Genomic DNA, 25,198 nt, shown 5'->3' on the forward strand with positions numbered 1-25,198 from the left:
GTATGATCCTAATTGAAGTATGTTTCACAACCGGAGAGAAGACTTCGTGATAGTCAATACCTTCAACTTGAGAAAAGCCTTTTCCTACTAATCTGGCCTTGAACCTAGCTGATTCAACTCCTGGAATACCTTGCTTCCTTTTAAACACCCACTTACTCCCAATGACTTTAGTTCCTTTCGGTTTGTCAATCAAAATCCAAGTGCTATTTTTTCTTAATGATTCAAGTTCCTCTTCCATGGCTCTCTTCCAATCAGGCCAGTTTTTAATTTTTACAGCTTCAATGTAATTGGTTGGCTCTTCAAGCTCAATAAGATCAGCTACATTCAATGCAAAAGCTATAAAATCGGAACTTGCAAACCTTGGAGGCGGTCTTATTTCTCTTCTCACTCTGTCTCTAGCAAGCATGTAATCACCTAGTTGCTGATCACTCCGAATATCATTGTATTGTCCTTCCTCATTTAGCACTTCATATATCCTAGAGTTAGGTTCTGTTGGTTCATGTCCAGTAATTTCATCATCGTGCTTCTCAGGTTTTGCATGAGTTTCTCCACCTTGATCTTGATTCATTGTGTTTTCTGAATCAGAAAAAATGTCCAGATCTTGAGACTCCACCTGAAATCTTAAATCCTGCTCAGCTTGTTTAGAGCTGGCTGTGGCTGAATTTTTCATGTTAGAGATATAGGATTCATTTTTCATTAAAGATTACATCCCTGCTCATTATGCATTTAAGATCATCCAACAACCATACTTTGTAACCTTTAACACCAACAGGATATCCTATAAAGACACCTTTCATTGCTCTAGGATTTAACTTTCCTTGATTAACATGAACATATGCTATGCATCCAAATACTTTCAAGTGATTATAATCTGGTTTTAGTTCAGACCATTTAAACTCAGGGACCAAGAAATCTATGGCAGAAGATGGTGATCTGTTAATAAGATAACAAGCTGTTGAAGCAGCTTCAGCCCAAAACTTGCTAGGCAGCCCACTTTCACTTAGCATGCATCTAACTTTATTCATAATTGTTCGATTCATACATTCTGCTACACCGTTTTGTTGTGGTGTGTATGTGCATGTTCTATGCCTTGCAATGCCAAATTTCTTGCAAAAGTTATCAAATTCATGATTACAGAACTCCAGCCCATTATCAGTCCTTAATCTCTTGATTTTATTTCCTGTTTGATTCTCAATTAATGTCTTCCATTCAACAAATTTATCAAAAGCTTCATCCTTTGTTTTCAAAAAATAGATCCAAACTTTTCTAGAATAATCATCAATCAAAGTGATAAAATATTGAGCTTTAGAATGTGAGAATGATGCATTTGGAGAACCCCACAAATCAGAATGTATATAGTCAAGAGTTGATTTTGTTTTGTGAGTTCCAGTGCTGAATTTCAGTCTATGAGCCTTACCAAATATGCAATTTTCACAAAATACAAGATTGTTGATCTGCTTTGGATCGAGCAGACCTTGCTTTCCAAGCTCCTGCAATCCTTTGAGGCTCATATGGCCGAGCCTCTTATGCCAAAGCTCAGTTTGATCCTTATTTGCCACCACTATATTTGTTTCAGCTGTAATGGTGTTTGCTCGCAGAACATACAAGCCTTGCTCCATAATTCCTTTCATTACTACTAAGGAACCTTTAATAACCTTTAGAACTCCATTTTGTGCCTTGTAGATGAAGCCATATTTGATCCAGTGCACCTAAGAAAATTAAGTTCCTTTTAAGATCAGGAATAAATCTGACTTCAGTGATGATTTTCACTGATCCATCCTCCATCCTTAGCTTTACAGAGCCTATTCCATGTACTTTGCATGACTGATTATTTCCCATCAGAACTTGCCCTGTATTTACTTCTCTAAAATCAAAGAACCAATCCCTTCTTGGAGACATGTGATATGTACAGCCGGAATCTAAAATCCATTCCTCCTTTGGATCATTTGTTGATATGGTTAGGACCTCAGCTTCCTCAAAATCCTCAAGCACATTTGCTGCTTCATTTACTTGATTTGAGTCATGTCTTGGACCATTCTTTCTTTGAGGACAGTCTCTCCTGAAGTGTCCTTCTTTCTTGCAGAACCAACAAGTTTTCTTAGGCCTGGACTTAGATCTCGATTGTCTTCTGCCTCTCATTCCATAATCCTTCCTTTCAACTGATCTTCCTAGGATATTTAATCCTTCTCCAGTGTCTTGAGTTGTTTCCCAGTTGCCTTCAAATCTAATTCCTTCGAGTAGGCTGCTCCAATTACTTCTTCAAGTGTAAGAGTTTCTCTCCCATATTTCAGGGTATCCCTCAATTGATCATAAGCCTTAGGTAAGGAATTTAGCAAGAAAATGGCTTGATCTTCTTCATCTACTGTTACATCCAAATTCTCCAGATCAGATAGCAACTTTGTAAATTCATCTGTATTTTCATCTATGGATTTATTTTCATCCATTTTAAATCCATAGAACCGCTGCTTCAGGTAGATTCTATTGGGTAGAGTCTTGGCCATATACAATTGTTTTAGTTTCATCCACATTTCACAGGCAGTCTTTTCCTTCACTACTTTTCTGAGAATTTGATCTCCTAAACTTAGAACAATTGTATTTCTTGCCTTTTTAAGTATCTCTTCTTTGTTCTTTATTGAATCGGGCATCTTTGACTCTACTTTTAGAGCATCGTCCAGCCCCAAATTTCCAAGGTGAGCCATCATCTTTTCTCTCCAGAGGTTGAAATCATTTTTCCCGTCAAATTTTTCCAGCTCGAATCTTGATGTTGGCATATTGTGAGATAGCCCCTGGCCAGTAGACATCTTCTATAGAACAACTCAAGAACTTCACTTAGACAGAAAAACAAACACCTCTAGAGCAACTCAAGATAGACCTCTCGATCAATGAATAACCACGCTCTCTGATACCAGTTTGTTGAGATTTAATCCAAGAACAGCATGCGAGAGAGATGAAAACAATTCAATCAAAGACAAACACGCCATAAATAATAAGAACTCACGCGACACAAGATTTTACTTGGTTCGGATATGAATATCCTACATCCAAGGTTCTTGGGATGTACCCAATATGAATCCACTATAAGATTGTTCTTCAAGATACAACACTCTCAATCTCACAGAGTAACGATCGTACAAGACTTAAGATTCACTAAACTCTCTAATGAACATAGAAGAATATAGAAGCAGCTTCGATCTTCCTCGAGTTGATAATCTCGAGCTCTGTTTCAGAGAAAAGTGCTAATTCCCAGCAGCCTAAAAGTCGAAGATGAGAATGAAAGATTAATCAGTTAGTCTAACTAACTCTCGTGTTAACTATTTAAACTGAAGGCTAATCTTCTTCCTTCAATCTCAGCCGTTGAATAAGATTAAGTAGACACATTTAATCTTGGCCATTGATTCTGATATTGAGTCAAAATTAGTCTTCACACACCACCTCCTCATCGGGTTCGAGTGGATGTCGATGCGAACAGATACAGTGCTGGGATTATTATACGTGATTGGCAAGGTGCGGTGGTGGGGGCTAAGACATGTTGTATTCGCAATCCAGGATCAGTAAAATGTGCTGAATTAATGGCTATACGGGTGGGGTTGGAGTTTACCATGAGACAAGGTTTTTCTAGTGCTTTTATTTGTACGGATTCTTTGGAGGCGGCTATTGAAGTTAATTCTCCGAATGACAACCTGGGGGTGGAAGGTGATTTGGCAAGGGAAATTCAATCACATCTTGGATCATCGACATGCCTATTTCTGAAACATATTCGTAGAAGTGCAAATGGAGTGGCTCATCAATTAGCTCGGAAAGCTATTATCTCTTTTTCTAGTTTCGAATTTACATCTGAGAATGTACCTTTATGGCTTGTAAACTTGGCTTCTCGGGAGTTCATCACGGGTTAATTTTATGGTAGTTCTTGTTTCAAAAAAAAAAAAAAATCTAATCTATTTTAATGGCTGAAAACGAAAAAAAAATTATTGTACATAATCATTTATTTTATGTGATCGCAACATTATTTTATTCTATGCTGGTTATCTTTATTCAATTTTGGTCTCATAACGTTTAAGACCCGACTCCATCTCTAGTGTTAGCATCTGGCAAAGTTTTTGTATTGCGACAAGAATTAAACAAAAATTGAGGCTTGAAGAGATTCTAGAAATTAGGTATTTATCTTGTACTCCAAACATTAGGCCAAGTGAGGGAAAAATTAATTGCTGATACCCACCCAATTACTCCTAGCTTACTGTTTGCAATTAGATGATTATGTGTTTATTGCAATTATGTGTTTTTTTTTTTCAATTATGTGCTTATGTGTTTTTATAAGTTTATGTGCTAAACATGTAAACATGTGCTACACATTCATCACTTTATCTTCATTTCAGCATAATTTGCCGTTTCAATTAGACTCATTCAATAAATTATAAATGAATATTTGGAAGACCAGCGATCGATTTGTGCAAAACTATTTTATGGAAGTTTCACGTGATGTAGGGCAACAAAATAATCCAATGTGTACAATCTCCGTTGTATTAAAAAATTCTTAATTAATGTTCATGAAAATGTCAATTTAAGGAGTTTAAATTTTAATATAAATTATTTAAAGCAAATATAAGATTCATGTATCTTATTTATTACCACTGTAGAATTAATTATTTTCTACTGCAATTCACTATATATATAAGATGAAACAAGTAACAATACACACTTGTGTAAATTCCCAACAATTAATCAAAACAGATGAGCATCATTCAATTCAATCAAAGTATGGCTCGGATTGTAACTGTTATTGGATGTGGTTGAACAACTTCATGTCGTATGTACTGTTTCCAAATTGTATAATTACTGTTACGATACATGTGTATTAATTAATTTCAATGCAAAAATACAATATTGTGATGATCTGATTAGTTAAAACCTTCTGATGATATATTATTCTTTCAAGTTTATGAAAAATATAATTTTTAATATTATATTTCAAATAAAATTTTTAATGTCGAAATTATTTGTTTTATATTTAATATCGTACGAATAAGTAAAAATTGCATAACATAATTAACAATATATATGTGAGTGTGTTTATTTATTGAATTTAATCACAATTTCAAAAATAAAAAAATAAACATAATATTTAATAGCATAACTTAAGTGAAAATATGATATATTAAAGGAAATTTATTAACATAAACATATAAATGAATTTTTTTTTTGAAAGGTGTTTATAAATGATTTTAACATGTCATTAAAAAAAAATAGATTAGCATGGAGATGGATATAAGATGTTAAAATTATGGTCAAAATGAGATGAAAAAAAGGGCAATTTGCTCAAAAATCTCCAAATGCAAACATTTTTTGCTTTGGGATTCCTAGTAATAAAATGTGGTACAAAACCATACAAGATGTGGTACAAAACCATAAAAAATGTGGTACAAATTAACAAAATTGTGGTACAAAAAAGTGACTAAAGAGTGCAGAGCAAAATATATTTGCATTAGGGATTTTGAACGTGCAAGTGTAGAATAAATAATATTTTGTAGGTCAAATAAACATTGGTATTTGAATATGTATTATTAATTTGGGATTTGAATTGATGTGATTGGGTTGAATAAAGAAAAACATGCAATTTCTGGACTAAGGTTTCACCATCAGTTTATCAATGTATGGGCCCTCAGGGCAAAAAACAGCAACGTTAACCGAACAAAAAAGCTAAAGAAATGGGAATAAATAAACAATTCGATCGAGTTCCAAAAAATAACCATGAATTTAATTAAAGATATGATCTGAACGATTTTCAACGTAAATTTCCTGTTTTGTAGGAGTATTTTCGAGAACAAATTATCTGGTTAAACATTTATCTCAACGACAAAAAAAAAAAAAAAAAAAATCGTTTTTTATCTAGTATAATTTTTATTTAAATGATACTTTAAAGATTCCTACCTATTTTTGCATGGTTTGAGGTCTTCTTCTTCAACGTCCATAAATTTGAAAGCTCGCCGTTTCTCCTCCATCCATATCCGTTCAACCCCCTGTTTTACAAACTCAGGTCATCTTCCAAATACAATTCGTTTACGAAATGACTTCCCTGTTTATGGTACTGTTGATCATTAGTACTTTTTTTGGAAATATCTCCTGCAACAAAATCCAGATTTGGTGCACCGTCCTCCAGGATCCATCAGTTTCAAACTCCACCATGCAGAGTGTCATTGATGAACAATGTTCCTCGACCGTGGATTGTTTCGAAATCCAACCGCAGGGAAATTGTTACATTCCCAACACTCTGAGGAACCACACTGCGTTCGTCCTCTCCAGCCTGCTTCACCAAAGTGGTTCTCCCGAGGCCTGCACCTACAATGGTGTAGGTGCAATTACCACAGTAGACCCGAGTTATGGTGAGTGTGTCTTTCCCTCGGATTGGTTAAAAACCAAAACTTCGTCTCCCAAAGTTTTTCCTATCAGCTTGTTTTACGTGTTCTTGGGTCTGGTGGTGATCCTCGTTTGTTTGCTGCTATGGTGCTTGGTTTATGTTCGCCGCCTTCGGGCGAGAAGAAATGGGAATCCTGTAATTCCACCTAGTCTATGAATTTAACATTTATGATGAATTTTATGTAATTGGGCTTTAATTTAGGTTATTGTGTATTTCGACAATGTTCTGTTGGGTATGTATTTCGACAAATTTCTACCTCAGGGGAATTTTATGTACGTAATTGGCTTTAATTTAGGTTATGAATGATATAAACATTACGCTGATCTTATAATCTAGCTATAAGGGCATCTCACCGGAGATTTTGTCAATAGTAATATTATATATTCAAAATTAAACTTGTGAGTCCATATAATATATGGTAGTCGTTTCCCACAAATTATAACAATTCAAAGTCATTTCAAAAGGAAGATTCAGTGTAACATAAGATATTTGAATTTGAGGAGTAAAGAAAGACTTGAGGTTGACAAGGTCAATTATATTAATGAAGTGTCCAATATATTCAATCTGTGTCTATTTATCTTGGGGAGGAGTATCTCTTCTGCATCACACAAGAATCCAACTTCATTTAACGAGTTCAAGAATTCATTACCACTCTAGGTTTTCTGTGTAAGAACCATAGAAATTTATCACAGAAATTTACACAGCAAGAAACCTCAAGATTTGGTAACAAAAAAAACATTCTCACCACTACCATGATCTGTGGAACTGGAATGTAAACATTATTTTGTCATTAAGAAATCAGAGCATGTTCTGCACAAATGCGCATTTCATCTGCACAAATACGCGTAAGCTTGAAAAAAGAAAACTAATTATGTGCACAAATATATGAGAGCACAGATCGCATTACAGTCGGATCATGCTCAGTTTTCCTCGAGCATATATACATCATTCACGCAGCTTTCTGCTTCCAGGAGGAAAGAACCAAAAGCCACAGCTTCGAGCACAAATCTCTTCAGACTTGCAAAAGATGTTGAAATTACCTCGTCGGATTCGATCAGACCAGTCTTCTTGTCTCCAAAGAGGGAACAAGTGTATCTCTCAATCAGATTCAAGGCCTCAGTAGACTTTGGTCTTGCGCACATCTGGATAGTTTCTCGGTCAAATCCCATCAAATAACGTTTCAAATTTTTCGGTTTTTTCACTGGTCCATATGATACTTGACCCACAGAAGTAGAACTCGGGTTGCTGCTGTGATCGAAGGCAACGAGCTTTGATTCTAAAGAAAATGTCTCTGAAACAGGTACGTGGGTACAATCACCAATGATGAAGTTGCTATGGTAAAGACCACATTCCAAACTGTGTCTTAGAGAAGCGGACTTCAAGAAGTATCCATACAGAACGGAAGCAGCACACAATTTGCAGAGACGAAGCCTTTCAATTTCAGTAATGGCCCAACTCTCTGTGACATTCGAATTTGCCCTAACTCCAACAACGTCATTCAAATGTTCCCTCACCATCTCCACAACCTCAATGCTATGGATAGACTCCAGTTCCCAATCCCTAGAAGGCCAAATCTCGAGCCGACCATTGTAGACACATTGTGAAATCCGGGGGACTGGATAAACTCCGATCTCAGAAAACTTGTACTAGATCAGCATATACATGATATCTTCAACCACATCTCTGCATTCATCCCTTTTCAGTTCCGCAATCCTCCTGCCAAAATTACATTCAAGTTAGTCCAAAAGTGCACAAACTGAACGATTCTGCATAAATCAACCAACATTACCAAGATTTCCCAGATTTCAGCATCAGTATTCCCACAATCACGAATTGATACCAAATTACAGAGGCAATCAATATATCACGAGATTAAATTTCTTGACGAGACCACACCATGTTCGGCGGCAGTACTAGTACACCCTCCTCCAGCCGTTGCAGGAACTCGATGCACTAGTACACCCTCTCCGTCCCATGCCATTCTCAAAGAGTTCTGCGTTTATGCAAAAACGTGGATGCAGTTCATAAAAAGAATACGAGCAAATAGCCTAAATCTTGATGTGGTAAAAAGGATAATGTCAGCCAGCATACATAAATAAACACCCAAATCCCCTCACTTGCGAACCAATACAACCTAAGAATGTACACTTTGAGAGGCAAATATCATCAAGAAATTTGATTTCACTTCACAAAGCTACTTCGAGTCTCAATTACCTGAAGAGGGATCAATAAATAAATAAAAATTAATTCCCTTGAGAATAGCCAGCAAATCACAACACAATTACCACCAGAAAAATCAATAAAGGCATTATAACATCCTTAAAGCATGCAATATGAATCAACAAAAAAAAAAAAACTTGGATAATGGAATAGATCAGAATCTGCAATAAACACATAGGCAACAACCAACCTGTGAAGACAAGCTTCGTCAGAGCCGAGGCTAAGCCGCATACGCGCATCGGCTTCATCCCTTTGAGACGCCAGCATCTCCAACTGCTCCCGAGCCGCGAACTGAAATCTACCCCGATCATCAAGCAATACTCCGCTCAAGAGCCTCCCAGCCGGCGTCCGGGGCTCCAACGGCGCGTTCAAGCCACCAAAGTCGCACTTGCTAGCACTACTACCCACAATCTCTCGGACGGCGGAAGGTCCCAGAGAACAAAGTTGCGAAAGAAAAACTGGGTCTCCCGTAGAAAAGGCAGCAGTCCATTCAAAAGACACTGTTTTTGATAAAATCTGCAACGCCGATCGATTCGTTGATGTAAAATTTTTTGTGGGTTCAGTTAATTTCACAGAGATTTGTGACAAAAAAAAAATATATAATTCTTCTTCCGATCCTATGCTACGTATACAGAGATATCTTTGGTGAAAACCCAATATATTATTGAGAGAGATAGATACAGAATGGTGGGGCCATTTAAAAAAAATTGACCTCCGTTGGTCTTCAAATGACCTTAAATTTTTTTTTTTCTTAAATCAATGACCTTCATTGATTAAAAAACCATTTATCTTAATTTACACTTAACTAATCAGTGTACTTTTTTAAAAATAAAAAAATAAAATAATTATATATTCTAATTAACATGATTGGTCAAACTCATACTTTGGCTCTCTCTCCTGTTTTTTTTCAGTTTCTTTTCTTCACTCCTCCGATTTCTTCTTATGTTCTCATTTTCATTCACTCAGTGTGATTTCTTTTCTGGGCTCAATTCAAAAGCTAAGTATGCATATTTTGTGATGGTCTTATTTTTTTCTTGTGTGATTTCTTTTCTCTATTCACAAACTAGGTATTCATATTGCCCTAATTTTCTTTTTGTAAGCTTGTATGTAGATTTTGTGATGATATTTTTGTTTATAATGTTGGTCTCTCATAGTTATATGATGGTCTCCTAGCCTTGCCGTTGATGGTCTATGTAGTTTTATAATGGTCTCTCAATTATATGATGGTCTCGTAGCCTATATTTTTTTTGCTCTTATAGTTATATGATGGTCTCATAGCCTTGCCGTGGATGGTCTCTATAGTGTTATACTTGTCTCTCATAGTTATATGATGGTCTCTTAGGGCATGATTGGTACGTTAGAAAGGAATAAGGTAGGAATTGAATCGATTTTGGAATAGAATGAGATTGAGAATGAAATGGTTGTTTTATTTTATTTCAACGATAGATACTATTAAAATGAAAAAAGAATGGAATGAAATAATTTTTAATAAAAAATCATATTTTAACTACATATATTAAAATAAGAGTAATTCATAAACTTTTTATTATTATTAATATTGAAGTTGTAGCAATTATTATAAAATTATCATTATATATTTTCAATAATTTAAATTTTTATTTTATAATAATAATAATTATTTTATTATAATAATAAGATACAATTATAATATTATTTTTTAATTTTTATAATTATAGATGAATAATATTAATTATTATTTTCAAAATAATATTAAATAATAATAAATTTTTGTAATAAAAAATAAAAATATTTTTTATAAATGCTTTCATAAATAATAATAATAAATAAATCATAATACTAATAATTAATATTACAAAAATATCATTATTAATATAATAATAAAATAATAACTTAATTATTTTTATATACAATAATAATATATTGTTATTATTATATAAGTAAATAGTAATTTAAATAATTTAAATATGGAAAAGATTACACATAAATATGAAAATGGGAGGTGGGAATCATCCAAAAATGGATGGAATGATTATTCTCATGTTCATGGGAATATTCATTCCAATGAGAATGACCATTTTCATTCTCATGTCAAACCAAGCATAGATATAGGGAATGAGATGGGAATGCTCATTCCATTTCCATCTCATTCCCTTGTACCAATCATGCCCTTAGCCTATAATATTTTTGCTCTCGTTGTTATATATTATTTTCTAGCCTTGCAGTGGATGCATGATCTCTGTAGTTTTATAATGGTCTCTCATAGTTATATGATGGTCTCCTAACCTATAATTTTTTTGCTCACATTGTTATATGATGGTCTCCTAACCTTTTCGATGGTCTCTGTAGTTTTATGATGGTCTCTCATAGTTATACGATGGTCTCCTAGCTTATAATTGTTTTGCCAAAAAAAATTGAATTATTCTTAACATTGATTTTGTTGTTAATGCAGGATGCCCACGATAAATATTTCTTCGGTTGGGGAGTTTGGTATACGTAAATGAAATGAGGTTGTCGTTATGATAGATTGGTCTGCGTTATGATATATTGCTTTGATGGTCTCTTGATGGTCTTACTGGCTTCACGATGGTCTCTCATGGTCTTTGTCCAATACTCGCCCAACATATGGTTGCATGGTCTCTAATGGTCTATGATGGTCTTATTAGTCGTCTAATGGTCGTCCGACATTGTAATGGTCATCTTAATTTTGCGTGGTTATTGGTAGTCATTAATGATCACCTTAGTTTTTCATGGTCTCTGATTGTCTCTAATGGTCACCATAGTTGTCTGGTGGTTGTCCAACATTGTAATGTATTCATATGTTTTTGACTTATTTCAACTCAACATGTCATGTTCATGAATGTCATATTATATCTCTTATGATATATTTTTATTACATCTACAATATATAATAATTTTTTGTACATCACAATATATCATAGTATACTTATGTAAATTATGATATATATATTTATGACGCATCTCAATATATATTGTATCATACATAAAAAGATTTAGTCTAACAAAATATATCATATGTTTATGACATAGCTACAATATTTTACATTACAACACAATATATCGTGATACATCTATATCTCTATATATCATACCATATTTCATGTATGTAAATGATATATTTATATATTGCGATGTTGTGTCACAATATGTCATAATATACATATGTAAGTTATGATATATTGATTTATGATATGTATGTTACGATTTTTTGTACATCACAATATGTCATAGTATACCTATGTAAATTATGATATATATTTATGACACATCTCAATATATATTATATCATACATAAAAAGATTTAATCACATGTTTATGACATATAGCTACAATATGTTACATTACAACACAATATATCATGGTATATCTATATCTCTATATATCATATCATATTTCATGTATATAAATGATATATTTTTATGTTATGATGTTGTGCATCACAATATTTCATAATATACATAAATATACATATGTAAGTTATGATATATGGATTTATGATATGTATGTTACGATTTGTTGTACATCACAATATGTCATAGTATACCTATATATATATTTATTTATGAAGCATCTCAATATATATATATCATCATACATAAAAATATTTAGTCTAACAAAATATATATATCACATGTTTATGACATAGTTATAATATGTTACATTACAACACAATATATCGTGGTATATCTATATCTATATACATCATACCATATTTCATGTATGTAAATGATATATTTATATGTTATGATGTTGTGCATCACAATATGTCATAATATACATAAATATACATATGTAAGTTATGATATATTGATTTATGATATGTATGTTACGATTTGTTATACATCACAATATATTATAGTATACCTATGTAAATTATGATATATATATATAGAGTTTCTTTCAAGTGCCCACCTATTATGCCCACTATCATGCCCACCAATGATGTGACACTATTCTATTGGACCTACAATTTATCACATCTTTATCACATCCAATAGAATAGTGACACATCATTGGTGGGCATGGTAGTGGGCATGATAGGTGGGCACTTGAAAGAAACTATATATATATATATATATATATATATATATATATATATATATATATATATATATATATATATATGAAACATCTCAATATATATATCATCATACATAAAAAGATTTAGTCTAACAAAATATATCACATGTTTATGACATATGGTTACAATATGTTACATTACAATACAATATATCGTGGTATATCTATATCTTTATATATCATACTATATTTCATGTATGTAAATGATATATTTATATGTTATATTTTTGTGCATCACAATATGCCATAATATACATAAATATACATATGTAAGTTATGATATATGAATTTATGATATATATATATATATATATATTAATTTAATTAGTTTCATTGTATGCATTGTGTCATCTTAGTTCTTCTCGATGGATGGTGTGTTGCTTTGATGGTCGTACTAACTTCATGATGGTCTTTGATGGTCTCTCTTGGCCTTTATTGCTTTGATGGTCTTTTGATGGTCTTACTAGCTTAGTGATGGTCTTTGATGGTCTCAAGGCCCTTATTGCTTATATGGTTTTTTGAAGATCGCTCTAACTTCAAGATGGTCTCTTGATGGTCGCACTAGCTTCATGATGGTCTCTGATGGTCTCTCTGCCTTTATTGCCTTGATGATATTTTGATGGTTTTACTAGCTTCGTGATGGTCTCTCATGACCCTTATTGCTTTTATGGTCTTTTTATGATCGCTCAGATTCACGATGGCCTCTTGATGGTCGCACTAGCTTCATGATGGTCTCCGATGGTCTCTCATGGCCCTTATTGCTTTGATAGTCTTTTGATGGCCGCACGATCTTTATGATGGTCTCTTGATGGTAGCACTAGCTTAATGGTCTCTGATGGTCTCTCATGGCCCTTATTGTGGTCTTTTGATGGTCGCACTAGCTTCATGATGGTCACCTTAGTTGTCCAATGGTCTCTGATGGTCTATATGATGGTCCCCTTAGTTTTGGATGGTCATTTTAGTTGTATTGTGGTCGTCCAACTTTGTAATGGAGTTATATGTTATTTCAACTCAACCTAATTAAATTTGTTATCTCATTATACTATATATATATATATATATATATATATATCATATTTTATGTCATGTTCATCTTTCTGGGTTGCAAAAACTTTCCGAATCCCTGGTATGCATTCATATGCCAATAGCTACAATCATAATACACAAATAAAAATATCAATCAATTAACATTATAAATAATTCATATTTTAAAACAATGATATTATTTTCCGAAGAGGTTGGATGAAACCACTCATATTGAAGGTGGCATTCTTTGCGCATCCTCACCATAAGATACCATAAAATTTGAATTCATGCTTTGTAATCTTTTGAACAAGTGATTAAATTTTCAAATTGTGTGTTATTTACCATGAATTTCATCTCTTTTGGATTTAGACTATTCATTATTATCTCCAATATTTCTTTGTAATGTGCTTGAACTGTTAGTTTGCACTTGAAAGTCTCTTTTCTGGGAGATAATTGAGTATCTAAGTGTACCTATGTTCGTAAGATAAATAATATTAAAATGATATCAATTTTAAGATGAAATGGTAGAAAAAAATAATTATCACCTCAACCTATTTGTAATCAAAATATGGTCTCAACATGTTATAAAAATGGTCTTCGTAGACCATCTAATTGTCTCCAAAAACCATACAATGGTCTTCTTAGTAAAAAAACAGTGCACATAAAAAATGGTCTCCAGGCCTCTTTTTTCCTCCTTTTTTTCCTTCGTTTCAAATAGAAAATGTATGGCCTTTGTAGACCATCTAATGGCCTCCAGGATACCTCTTTTTTCGTAGACCATTTAATGATCTCCAAAAACCCTTTTTCCTTTTATTTGCATTGTTTTTGCTAAGGAGACCATTGGATGGTCTTCGTAGACCATCTAATGGTCTCCAAAAACCATCCAACGGCCTCCTTAGCAAAAAAACAATGCAAATAAAAAATGGTCTCCAAGATACCTCTTTTCTTTTTTCGATCTTCATTATTACAAATTTCGAAAACAAAAGAGTTCAAAATTTCAAATATAACTGGTCCCTCCCCTTCCTTGGAAGCCCTAAATGCACAATGTTCAAACATATTTGCATATCTGTCAAACTAGTCGTTGCTAATCTAGAGCATATCATAGATGTTTCAAATTGATCTATGAAAAATCACATATATCTTCAAATCATATAAAACATCATAACCCAAAAACTAATACAAACAAATTTCACAACTTTTTTGCAAAATAGGTAAACAACTTAAAAGAACTCATTCATTGGACATTGGAAGTAGAAATGGTCGTGTGATGTTGAAGAATATGAGCTCTCAAAAAAGATGGTTGTGGGAGAAAGAAGATGACAACTGGAGTGCGAAATATATTTTCTGAAGAAAGATACAGATGAATGGAGGAAGAAGATGGTCATGAAGATGGTTTCTGGAGACTATCTTGAAGAGGGTTTACGAACGTTTACGAGATGAGTTGTGAGGTAAGGAGTTTACGGGCTAATATTTGAGTGAAAATCTGATTTTAAATTTTAATGGTTGGATTTGTGAATAAAAATGTTTTAATAATTTATTTAAAAAGTATATTTTTGTAAAATAACAAATCAAGGTTATTTTTCAAAACCCATGTAGGGAGAGGGTCACGTGTGGGTGCGGCGAGAAATTGGATAAGGTGGAATGGAATTATTGTATTGGACGAAGATAATAATAATAATGAAGATCCAATTAAAGGTCAATTAGGAAACAGTATAATTGTGGGGGGAGACATCGTAGCTTATCAACCTTTTCTATATTTTAATTTAAATTTGTTCATTTTCTCTTGGGCTCATTCGGATATTTTCTTTCTTTATTTATAATAATATATTTTAATTTAAGGGGGGTGTATTGGTTGTATAATTTTAATGACTTTTATGGAGTTTAAAAGTCTAGATGTATTCAATCTAGACTTTTATATACTCCATAAAAGTTTAGTGGTATTCAAGATGAACATTTGTAGAATTTTAAAAAGTCATGTGGTATTCAAACTTGACTTTTAAAAACTCTATAAAAGTCTAGAGGTATTCAAAATGTCAATGAACTTTTAAAAACTCCATGAAATTCTATTAAGTACAATAATTAAAGCCAAAGGTACAACAATAAAATGTTCATAATTGTCTTTGGTTAAACTTAAAGATTTAGATGGACATTTTCACATTTTTTTATTTCTATTAAAATAGTCTATACACTAGCCACATATATATTAACATATTTTTTCTATTTCTAAGAACCAATACACCCCTTTAAAATAAAAAAAACAATAAAATTTTTATCATTCATAATTTTTTGAATTTTTAATTACAAAATCTCACGAGAATTAAAATCATATTTATACTACACAACAAAAAAACTTATAATATTTTATTAACCATAAATTGAAAATAACAATAATTATTTTTTCTAATTAATTCATTATTAATTATATAAAATTTGATGTTTTAATTATTTTTTAAATTTTAATAATTTGTAGCTTAATTTTTATTATAACTCAAAATTTACATTTTATTCACTTTAATATACAAATGTATAATAATAATAATAATAATAATAATAATAATAATAAAATAATAATAATAATATGTATATGTATATGATTTATATATATTGACTTGATATATTGACGTAGTTTTAAAAATTTATTAACACGAATGTATATATATATAAAAGAATACTATATAAAACTAAATATTTTCAAATTTTTTGTTAATTGCAATAAGTTTAATACTACTTATTGATTTTTGTAAACCAAATTGATAAGTCAAAATTATTTATATGATAGATAAAAACATTTTAAGGAAATATAATTATTTTAAAGAAAGATAAATATATGTTATTGATACTCGATTAATAATTCCAATAAATAAATAAAAATCAAAATCATGAATTACAAAACACATATGGTTATACAAAAAAATTTACAAATGTTAATAAAAGTCATGAAAAAAGTTTACAAATGTCAATAAAAGTCATGAAAAACAAATCTGCAAGATTATGTGAAAGTCATTAAAATCTGTGAGATTCTATAAAAGTCTGCAGAAATCTATCAACTCCACTAAAGTCTGTCATTTAAAAAAATTCAGTAAATATATGCAGCGAATACACCCCTATAAATTTGTTCCCTTTCTCTTGGGCTCATTCGGATATTTTCTTTATTTATTTATTATTATTTTTAAATAATTGTTATTATTCCTTTTTATATAGTGATGTCCACACAACACACCATACGTGCTTTTAAATTTATGCTGATACTTGAGTGCATATGTTGTTTATTTCGTTTAGTGTTTTTTTGTAAACAAATAGTTATAAAAACAATATAGATATATCGATTTATAAATGCGATTGGAATTTTCGTAAATAGAAAACAATATCAATAACACAAAAATAAGTTCCATTTTGATAATTAAGAAAATGTCTAATTGCACGAAAAAAGAAGGTAGTATAAAATGATTGATTTGCTTAATGATTTTGATTTTATTGAGAATTAAATTATGATATAATCAAGATTGCATCTCTATATTCATTAATTCATTGAAAGTTGGATAATTAAAAATTTTATTTCTATAAGATGTAATAATAATAAAAAAAATAATAATAAATAGAGTTTTGATTAGGGGTGTCAAAATCCGGCACCTTGTGGCACCTTGTACATCCAATCAGTGATTGCCACGTCAGTTGTTGCCCATGTAGATGCCCATGATAGTTGCCCATGATATCAAAACTCATATATATATATATATATATATATATATCTTTTTTATTAAAATATTATAAAAATAAAAAAAACATATGAAAATACAACATTTGTAAAATGTTGATCAATGTAGTGCAATCCGGGATTTACTGTCCCGGGTTTGTCAGATTTTCATCCATGTGGGCCATGTTGGGAGAAGCTTGACGGGACAATAAGTTCCGGATCCGAAACAAGCATATTGTTTTTAAAAAATACAAAAGTTATAAATATTTTTGGTTTGAATTTTTAAATATTTAATCAATTTAAAAAAAATAATATATGTGTTTCAAACTAATAATCGAGATAATAGATAACCAAATCAAATTATACTCACACTTAGATAATAGTTGATATTTAATTTAACATAATTGGAATTAATTGTTAAATTTTTTATTGTTTGGATATATCTATAATAATAAAAATTTATTTTTATTTTTTTATATCTATTGTTTACTGAATTGATCAGTACATATTTAATTATGAAAAATCGGCTAGTTTAACATATCTTTTTTCATTTTATTTTATTTTGGTCAACCGATAATTTATTGACCCAAAATAAAAATTACAAAAAATTAATATTTTTCGAATTATTATAATTTCAAACAACTCATTGGTTTTATAATTTTTATTTAATTTTAAAAAATCCAGATATCTAGTCCTATTTTATTTCACTAAAAACAAAATATTGTATATAGATCGAAATATATACAAAACAGTCGACTTTATTTTTATAATTTTTGAATTTTTATATTATTATTTAAAAAAAAAATTCATTGTTATTATAGAGAGAAAAAACAAGCCGGTAGTGTTACATGTAATTCGATTTATATACAATATTTTGTTTTTAATGGAATAAAATAGAACTAGATGACAATATTTTTTAAAATATATAAAAATTATAAAACTAATGCAGTTGTTTGAAACTATTATACTTCAAAAAAAATCAATTTTTTGTAATTTTTGTTTTTTGGTCAATAAATAATTGGTTGACCGAAAAAAATTGACCATAACAATATGTTAAACTAGCGGATTATTTCATAAATAATATAAAAATAGAATCCGTAATTCAGTAAACAATAATATAATAAAATAATAAAAATAAATATTTTTATTGTAGATATATCAAAACAATAAAAATTTAACAATTCAACTATTCAAGTGCAACTATGTCAATTTAAATATTACTATTATCTTTGTGTAAGTATAATTTGATTTGATTATCTATTATCTAGACTATTAATTTGAAACACATATATTATCTTATTTAAATTCATTAAATATTTTAAAATTGGAATAAAACTAATATAAATTTCGATATTTTTTAGAAACAATCGACCCGAATCGGACAATATATATACAATTTTATATATAAATATATATGTCAGACTTTCTGCCATGGTGGCAGAAAAGTCTGACAAATCCGGGACATGGATTGCAATACTTTGATATACTTTTCTAAATTTTTTTTTTTTGTATATGTATTTTTAATGTTTATATTATTTTAATAAAAAGCCCAATCTCAAAATCTAACCCCATCCGACAACTCAATCTTAGGGGGTGCAAACAAACAAATCGAGCCGGTTCGTGAGTTTTACGAGTCCGCTTGATAAATATTTAATTCATATTCAAACTTATCGAACTCGACCCAATTCGAACACGTTTGAATTTTTTTTCGAGCCGAGCTCAAACCAAAATTATTATGTTCGATAGTTTGCGAATAGTTCACGAGCCTTAGTAATTAATTAATATAAATAATTATATATTTAATATATATACGTTTCGAACTTTTTCACAAATCTACGAGTAGAACAAAAAAAATTGTATCTGCAAAACCAAAAATGTGTCACAAATATATCTTATAAACGCACAATGAAAACAAGTTTATCCACAATGTTACATCAGTAGTAGCCGGAACGAAAAGAAAGCATGGATGTTAGAAATGGGTCTAACATTACTGTCCATATAGCACAATGCATTATACTGAAGTCTTGACGTTAACCATATCCGTAAATCATAGACGGAATGAAGTCCTTTCCAGTCTCTGAATCCACAATTGGGTCAAAACATTCCTAGAAACAGAATAGATTAATGCAGAAAAGTTCCGAAAAAACATAAAACTACAAATACGACTACAAATCATAAATTATATCGACCAAACTTGATCTTTTAATCAAAGTGTTTCATTTTGGACCAAAATTTTATAAGAGAATTTAAGGATTCTAGCCTACTTCAAAACCATATTTTTAAAAATAGCCTTATTCATCAAATATTTTGCAATATAGCCTTTCATAAATTTAAAATCCTAAAATATCCTTTTAAATATGTTCTAAATTAGTAGATTCTACTACTAACTCACTCAATAAATTAAGAGAGATTTACAACACTATATTTGGAAAAAAAAAATTGGCTCGTAAAAAATATTGTTTAAAATGTCTTTTAAATTAACACAATATTTTTCACAATATGCATATGATTCAACACCGTTATTAGAGTCGAACCCCACAACTATATCAATGTATCAATCTCTACTATCAAATTACTAGTTACTGCACGTAGATAACATTACTCTAACAATTAGCTTTGTGTGATATACTTATCAATATTTCATAAAAAAATATATAATCTGATATTCATCATGCATTTTCAATACATTAAAACATGATATAAAAACATATAAAAAATGATGCAAAAAGAAAAAGAGATTACCTCCCTCGATTTGATTTGATGATTGGCGGTGAGAGTCTGGGAGAGGGAGAAGATAATATAATGAAATTTGTGACTTTTTCAATACACTAAAATAAAATATAAAAATAAATAAAAAATCAAAACCACAAAACTTGAGATTTCGTATCTTGGATTTAATGTTTTGTTGGTGACAGCAAAGAGAAAAAAATAAGAATGATAAATCGGTGATAGTACGTAAGTGATAATAGGGTTTAAGGGATAAATTTGTAACTTGGGATGATTAAAACGCTAATTTGAAAAAATAGCTAAATTAAGGCCAAAATTGATTATAGATACTTGTAGAAGTCCATTTTAAAAATTCTCTCAATTTATAATGAATTGTAATGAACGGCTCAAATACTATGAACTGGACCATAAAAGTACCACAATTTGATTGTTATTCACATATACGGCCACATAAGACAATGAGGACAACTGTAGCTCACACAAAACCATTTCCTCATCAGTAATCAAACTGATTTTGAGATTCAAAACACATGGCCCAACAATGGTACCAACTTTCAACAACACACGGTCACGTTAGATCTCACAAGAGTAATAATGGCTGAAAGCATTATTTATTGGTTTAAAACATTATTCAGGAATAAACTTAGGTAGTATTTGCAACCTCTAAAAATAAGTGATTATGAAGATTCTTAGGGAGTGTTTGCAATAGATTGTGCTTTTGTAAAAGCGATTAATTTATAGATTATAGAAAAGTTAAGAAAAATCAAAAGTTGATAGTGTTTGAAAACAAATGTGAAAATCTAAAAATCAAAGTTGGGTAGTGTTTGATAAATAAGTAATTAGAGTGATTTTAACAATGACCTTCTTATTAGAATCACTTTTGGAGAATTATAATCACCACATGACTAGCTTTTGGATTTCAATTAAGTTAAGCATAAGCTAACACATAATCTAGGTTTAAAAAACACACAAAAATAATTTTTTTAAGCCAAAAGCTAACAATCACTTTTTTTTTAGTGATTGCAAACACTCCCTTAGGTAGTATTTGTGATAGTTTCTAGAAAGCACTTCACAGCTTCTCATTAACAAAATTTCATAAAATTGTAAAATTTTGTTAATGAAAAGCTGAGAAATATCTCCTAAAATCTCTCTCAAACGCTACCTTAATCTCCATAATCACTTATTTTTAGAAGTTGCAAACACTACCTTAGAATAAAATTCTCCTTAATTTCATCTTCTTTAAGTACCGGCTATATATGAAGGTCCCGAGCAAGAGGCCAAACCACCCAACTACTTACTGTGTCCAAGAAGGATGCTTCCAATTTCACTTCATATTTTACACATCAAAATTACAAATTTAGAATTAAAAGGATTCGCGTTAGTTAAAATATAAATAATCATTACTCAAAACATATATATAAATAAGGATAACAAAGTCCTCATCCAATGGAAAAAATTACTGCTCTAAGTTTTGCAAAGAAGCAGACGAAAGCATTGAAGGTGACTTGCAACTTTGCAACAACCCCGCTTGCATGTTAAAACTGAGGGATTATAAGCAGACAGAGAAGCTTTGTACCAAGGTTTGATTTATATTTTTCATCTCTTCCTCGTGTGATGCCTTTTTTCCAAGTGCTTTATGATCTAGAAGGGCTAACGCTGAACACCATGTGAAGGTGTTGGAACTTGAGAGTACGAACGTGAAGGCTCTGTATAGGAGAGCTCAGACTTACATGCATGTGGCAGATCTTGATTTGGCTGAACGTGATATCAAGAAAGCTCTTGAAATTTATCCTGACAACATGTAGTTTTAGTCGTTCTGGCCAACAATCCCTATATGATTCTGTTTCAGCCTTAATGTTTATTTATTCATTTTGTAATAATGGAATCAGGGAGGTGAAGCTTGGCTACAAAACTCTTAAAGAGAAGGCAAAGGAATACAACAAGAAGGATGTCATGTTTTATGGCAATATGTTTGCCAAATTGCATGCATAAGATGCAATTTGATGGAGAATCGAGGCAAGGAGACAAGCGTTTTGATTAGATTGTTACATGTTCCCCACAATGATTCGACGGTCGCATAACAAGTTAAATGCCACATCTCATGTCACGACGGACCGAGAAGTGCGGCCAATGCCTAAGAACAGTTATTGGATCTTTTTCTTTTGTTCAGAATCGTCATGTTTCTTTAGCATAATAATTCATTTAAGTTCGTAAATAGAGAACTTAAAATTGCCAAGCAGCGCCCGCATATCAGAATTCATAATCTTTTGCTTGAATCCAAACTTCGAATTTGCTTAACTTAAAAGATTGTATTAATAATCGTTAGTGCCGGTAAAATCGCAAGTCTATATGTTAGATGGACACTTCACAACTCGAGAATCCTCCCGAGGACCGTATTAAAGCCTTGCCATTCATATATTAGTCACCTGACTCACCTCTAATAGAGCTATAATGAGTATGAGAACTTCGGGGTCGACTTTGACATCAGTCAGCTATTCACAAGTCTTGCAGAAAGGGGAAACAGGATTTACAAGATGAGACCACTCGCTTCCACCATGCATTTTATTTAACACCAGGCCACCACAAAAAATGGCAGCGAACATTAGCTAAATGGGATACATATCTGATATCTGATGTTTAAAACATGTGTACCATCATTATCAAATATCAATGACTTGCAGGAGACTACCATCTTGTGCAAGAACATTGTGTTGCATTTCCCGAACCACAGGATCTTCCTTTACATTGTTCTTGAAAATGAGATGATGACAGGTTATTCCGTCAAGAAGCAATCTCAAGGTTATGAATCATGCCGGTGTTTGATTGTTTAACAAGGAGACAATCAAAATTCTTGAATTGATGAAGTAACAAAAATTTCTGTAGACTCCTTGCTTGGTCACCGGAAGAAATAACAATTAGCATAGGGCTCTGCTTGATCCGATTTCGGCTCTGCACCAGCATGATTTTCATTTAATATTTGGCAACCTCCTAACATAAGAATCATTCTTAACCTGAACATACCAGAATTAGTATCTCAAAGATCTCAGGTCAGATTTTAGGTTCCAAGATTGCAGATGTTCAAAAGACCAACCGGAGAAAGCAAGCATCTACCTTTATCGGCTCAGGAAGTGCAATCCATTCAACAGAGTACAGTAGGTCTTCTCATTCATTAAACAGTCCCTCTTACGAAATTCTTCGACAAGTTCGAAAGCATCATTTCCCCTGCCATCCCTACACATTTCGTCCAACAAGGTCTTATAGGTCAGCAAATCAGGTGACATGGAGTTGCCTATCATATCAAACAAAGCCTCGATCGAATCCTCAAACCTCCTTTCCATGGCTAGACTGCTAATCAAAATCAAATAAGTACTCCCCTTAGGAACCAACCCTTTTTCTCTCATCTCCTTGTAAAACCCAAATCCTTGATTCACCCTCCCCTTCTGACACAACCCATTGGCTATATAACTATATGTATAAGCATTTGGTTCGCAACCATACAACCCCATCTCTCGAAAAACACGAACCGCCTCGTCCATTTCGAGACACTTTGAGTAAGCCTTGATTATCATATTCAGCACAAACGAGTCTGGTATAACACCATAGGCCTTCATTTGCTTAGCTAAAGACCTAACAGCATGCAGATACACATAACAAACATTCAAGCGATCGAATTTCTTCAAAAGAGAGTTCAATAGCAAAGCATACGTCTCCAAATTAGGTTTAGCATCCTCGGATTTTGTCATCTTCTTATATATATCAAAAGCGCGATTAAAGAGGTGTTTACGTCCGCAGCAGAATTTAATCATGGCATTAAACAAGGGGATATTTGGGGGGCAAGCACCGGCGATAACCTCTTCAATCAAAGTCTCCGCCACCCCATGGCGCTTACCGGAAACTGCGATACCAATCATCGTGAGGTACGTGAGGTCGTCGTGTTTGTAGTATCGCTGTTGAGCCGTCCACCGGAAAATGTCGAGTGCGATATCCGGGTCAGGTTGGGATCGTAGGACTAGATCCACGTCGGATCCAGTGAACCCGGGTTTGAGGTTCTGGATCCCGGTCTCGAATTGTTTTACCAGTGGCGTTCGGGTGCGCCGATTCACGAGGAGATGGCGGTCCACACCGGCGGAGGTAGTGGCGGTGGTGGCGGTGGTGAGGGGGCGGAGAGCAAGGCGGTTGAGGAGCGTTGGGCGTAAAAGGAGCCTCATTGTGTTGGGCGAGGCCGAGGTTTGCGAAACTCGGTAGCCACGACTCACTAGCTTCTTTGAGCTTCTCATTTGGGCTTATAGATGGGCCTGGGCCTGGCCATTTCTATTTTGTCAAGACAGGCCGGTTTGGCCCGTTCCATCTTCTTCTATCCTGCAAACGGTTTTGGTAGGTGTGAATTTTCGATATATTGTACTAAAAATATTGGGATGAACAAAATTTATATTAGTATTGATTTAAAATTTTGATATAGAAAAAATTTTCGGTATACCGAAAAAATATCGAAAAAAATTTGATACGATATCCCGATAATTCGTTATTTTGGTACGATATTTCAATCTTAATTTTGGGTTGCGGAGCCATCCGTATCGGCACAGGTAATATAAATAAAAAAAAATGGTTAGTTCCATTCGGTCAATCTAATCTATTTTAACAGCGGAGAACCGAAAAAAAATTATTGTAAAAAAAAAGGTAACATAATCATTTATTTTATGTGATCGCAACATTATTTTATTCTATGCTGGTTATCTTTATTCAATTTTGGTCTCATAACGTTTAAGACCCGACTCCATCTCTAGTGTTAGCATCTGGCAAATATTTTGTACTGCGACAAGAATTAAACAAAATTTGAGGCTTAAAGAGATTCAAGAAATTAGTTATTTATCTTGTACTCCAAACATTAGGCCAAGTGAAGGAACAATTAATTGCTGATACCCAACAACTCCTTTTCAAATAATTCTTCCGACTAATAATCTATTATCACCAAATGAGTAGGTCTCCTGCATGTGAGACGGTCTCACAAATGAGACAAGTCAACCCTACCCATGTTTGCA

The 25,198-nt window shown here is 32.2% G+C and overlaps 2 protein-coding genes and 1 pseudogene across 3 annotated transcripts; 1 reads left to right on the forward strand and 2 right to left on the reverse strand.

The window, feature by feature from the left end:
* Positions 1-7,260: 7,260 nt before the first annotated feature.
* Positions 7,261-9,223, reverse strand: LOC140884238 (UV-B-induced protein At3g17800, chloroplastic-like; annotated as a pseudogene).
* A 12,417-nt stretch (positions 9,224-21,640) lies between these two features.
* LOC140879443 (peptidyl-prolyl cis-trans isomerase FKBP62) lies at positions 21,641-22,204 on the forward strand. The gene is made up of 3 exons (XM_073283137.1): positions 21,641-21,739; positions 21,833-21,960; positions 22,049-22,204. The coding sequence occupies exons 1-3, from the start codon at positions 21,692-21,694 to the stop codon at positions 22,149-22,151; spliced, it is 279 nt and encodes a 92-aa protein (XP_073139238.1). The 5' UTR covers positions 21,641-21,691; the 3' UTR covers positions 22,152-22,204.
* A 262-nt stretch (positions 22,205-22,466) lies between these two features.
* Positions 22,467-24,378, reverse strand: LOC140883572 (pentatricopeptide repeat-containing protein At3g25210, mitochondrial). 2 transcript variants are annotated; one of them, XM_073290098.1, is made up of 2 exons: positions 23,271-24,378; positions 22,467-23,108 (listed from the first exon to the last, which is right to left on the reverse strand). In XM_073290098.1, exon 1 carries the CDS (start codon positions 24,365-24,367, stop codon positions 23,273-23,275), a length of 1,095 nt encoding a protein of 364 aa, XP_073146199.1. In that variant the 5' UTR covers positions 24,368-24,378; the 3' UTR covers positions 22,467-23,108; positions 23,271-23,272. The 2 variants fall into 2 exon arrangements, with proteins under 2 accessions (XP_073146199.1, XP_073146198.1); XM_073290097.1 differs by having other exon boundaries at positions 22,467-23,170.
* Between the last annotated feature and the right edge of the window lie 820 nt (positions 24,379-25,198).

The sequence above is a fragment of the Henckelia pumila genome, chromosome 2, assembly GCF_033568475.1.
Source record: "Henckelia pumila isolate YLH828 chromosome 2, ASM3356847v2, whole genome shotgun sequence".
NCBI classification, from domain to species: Eukaryota; Viridiplantae; Streptophyta; class Magnoliopsida; order Lamiales; family Gesneriaceae; genus Henckelia; species Henckelia pumila.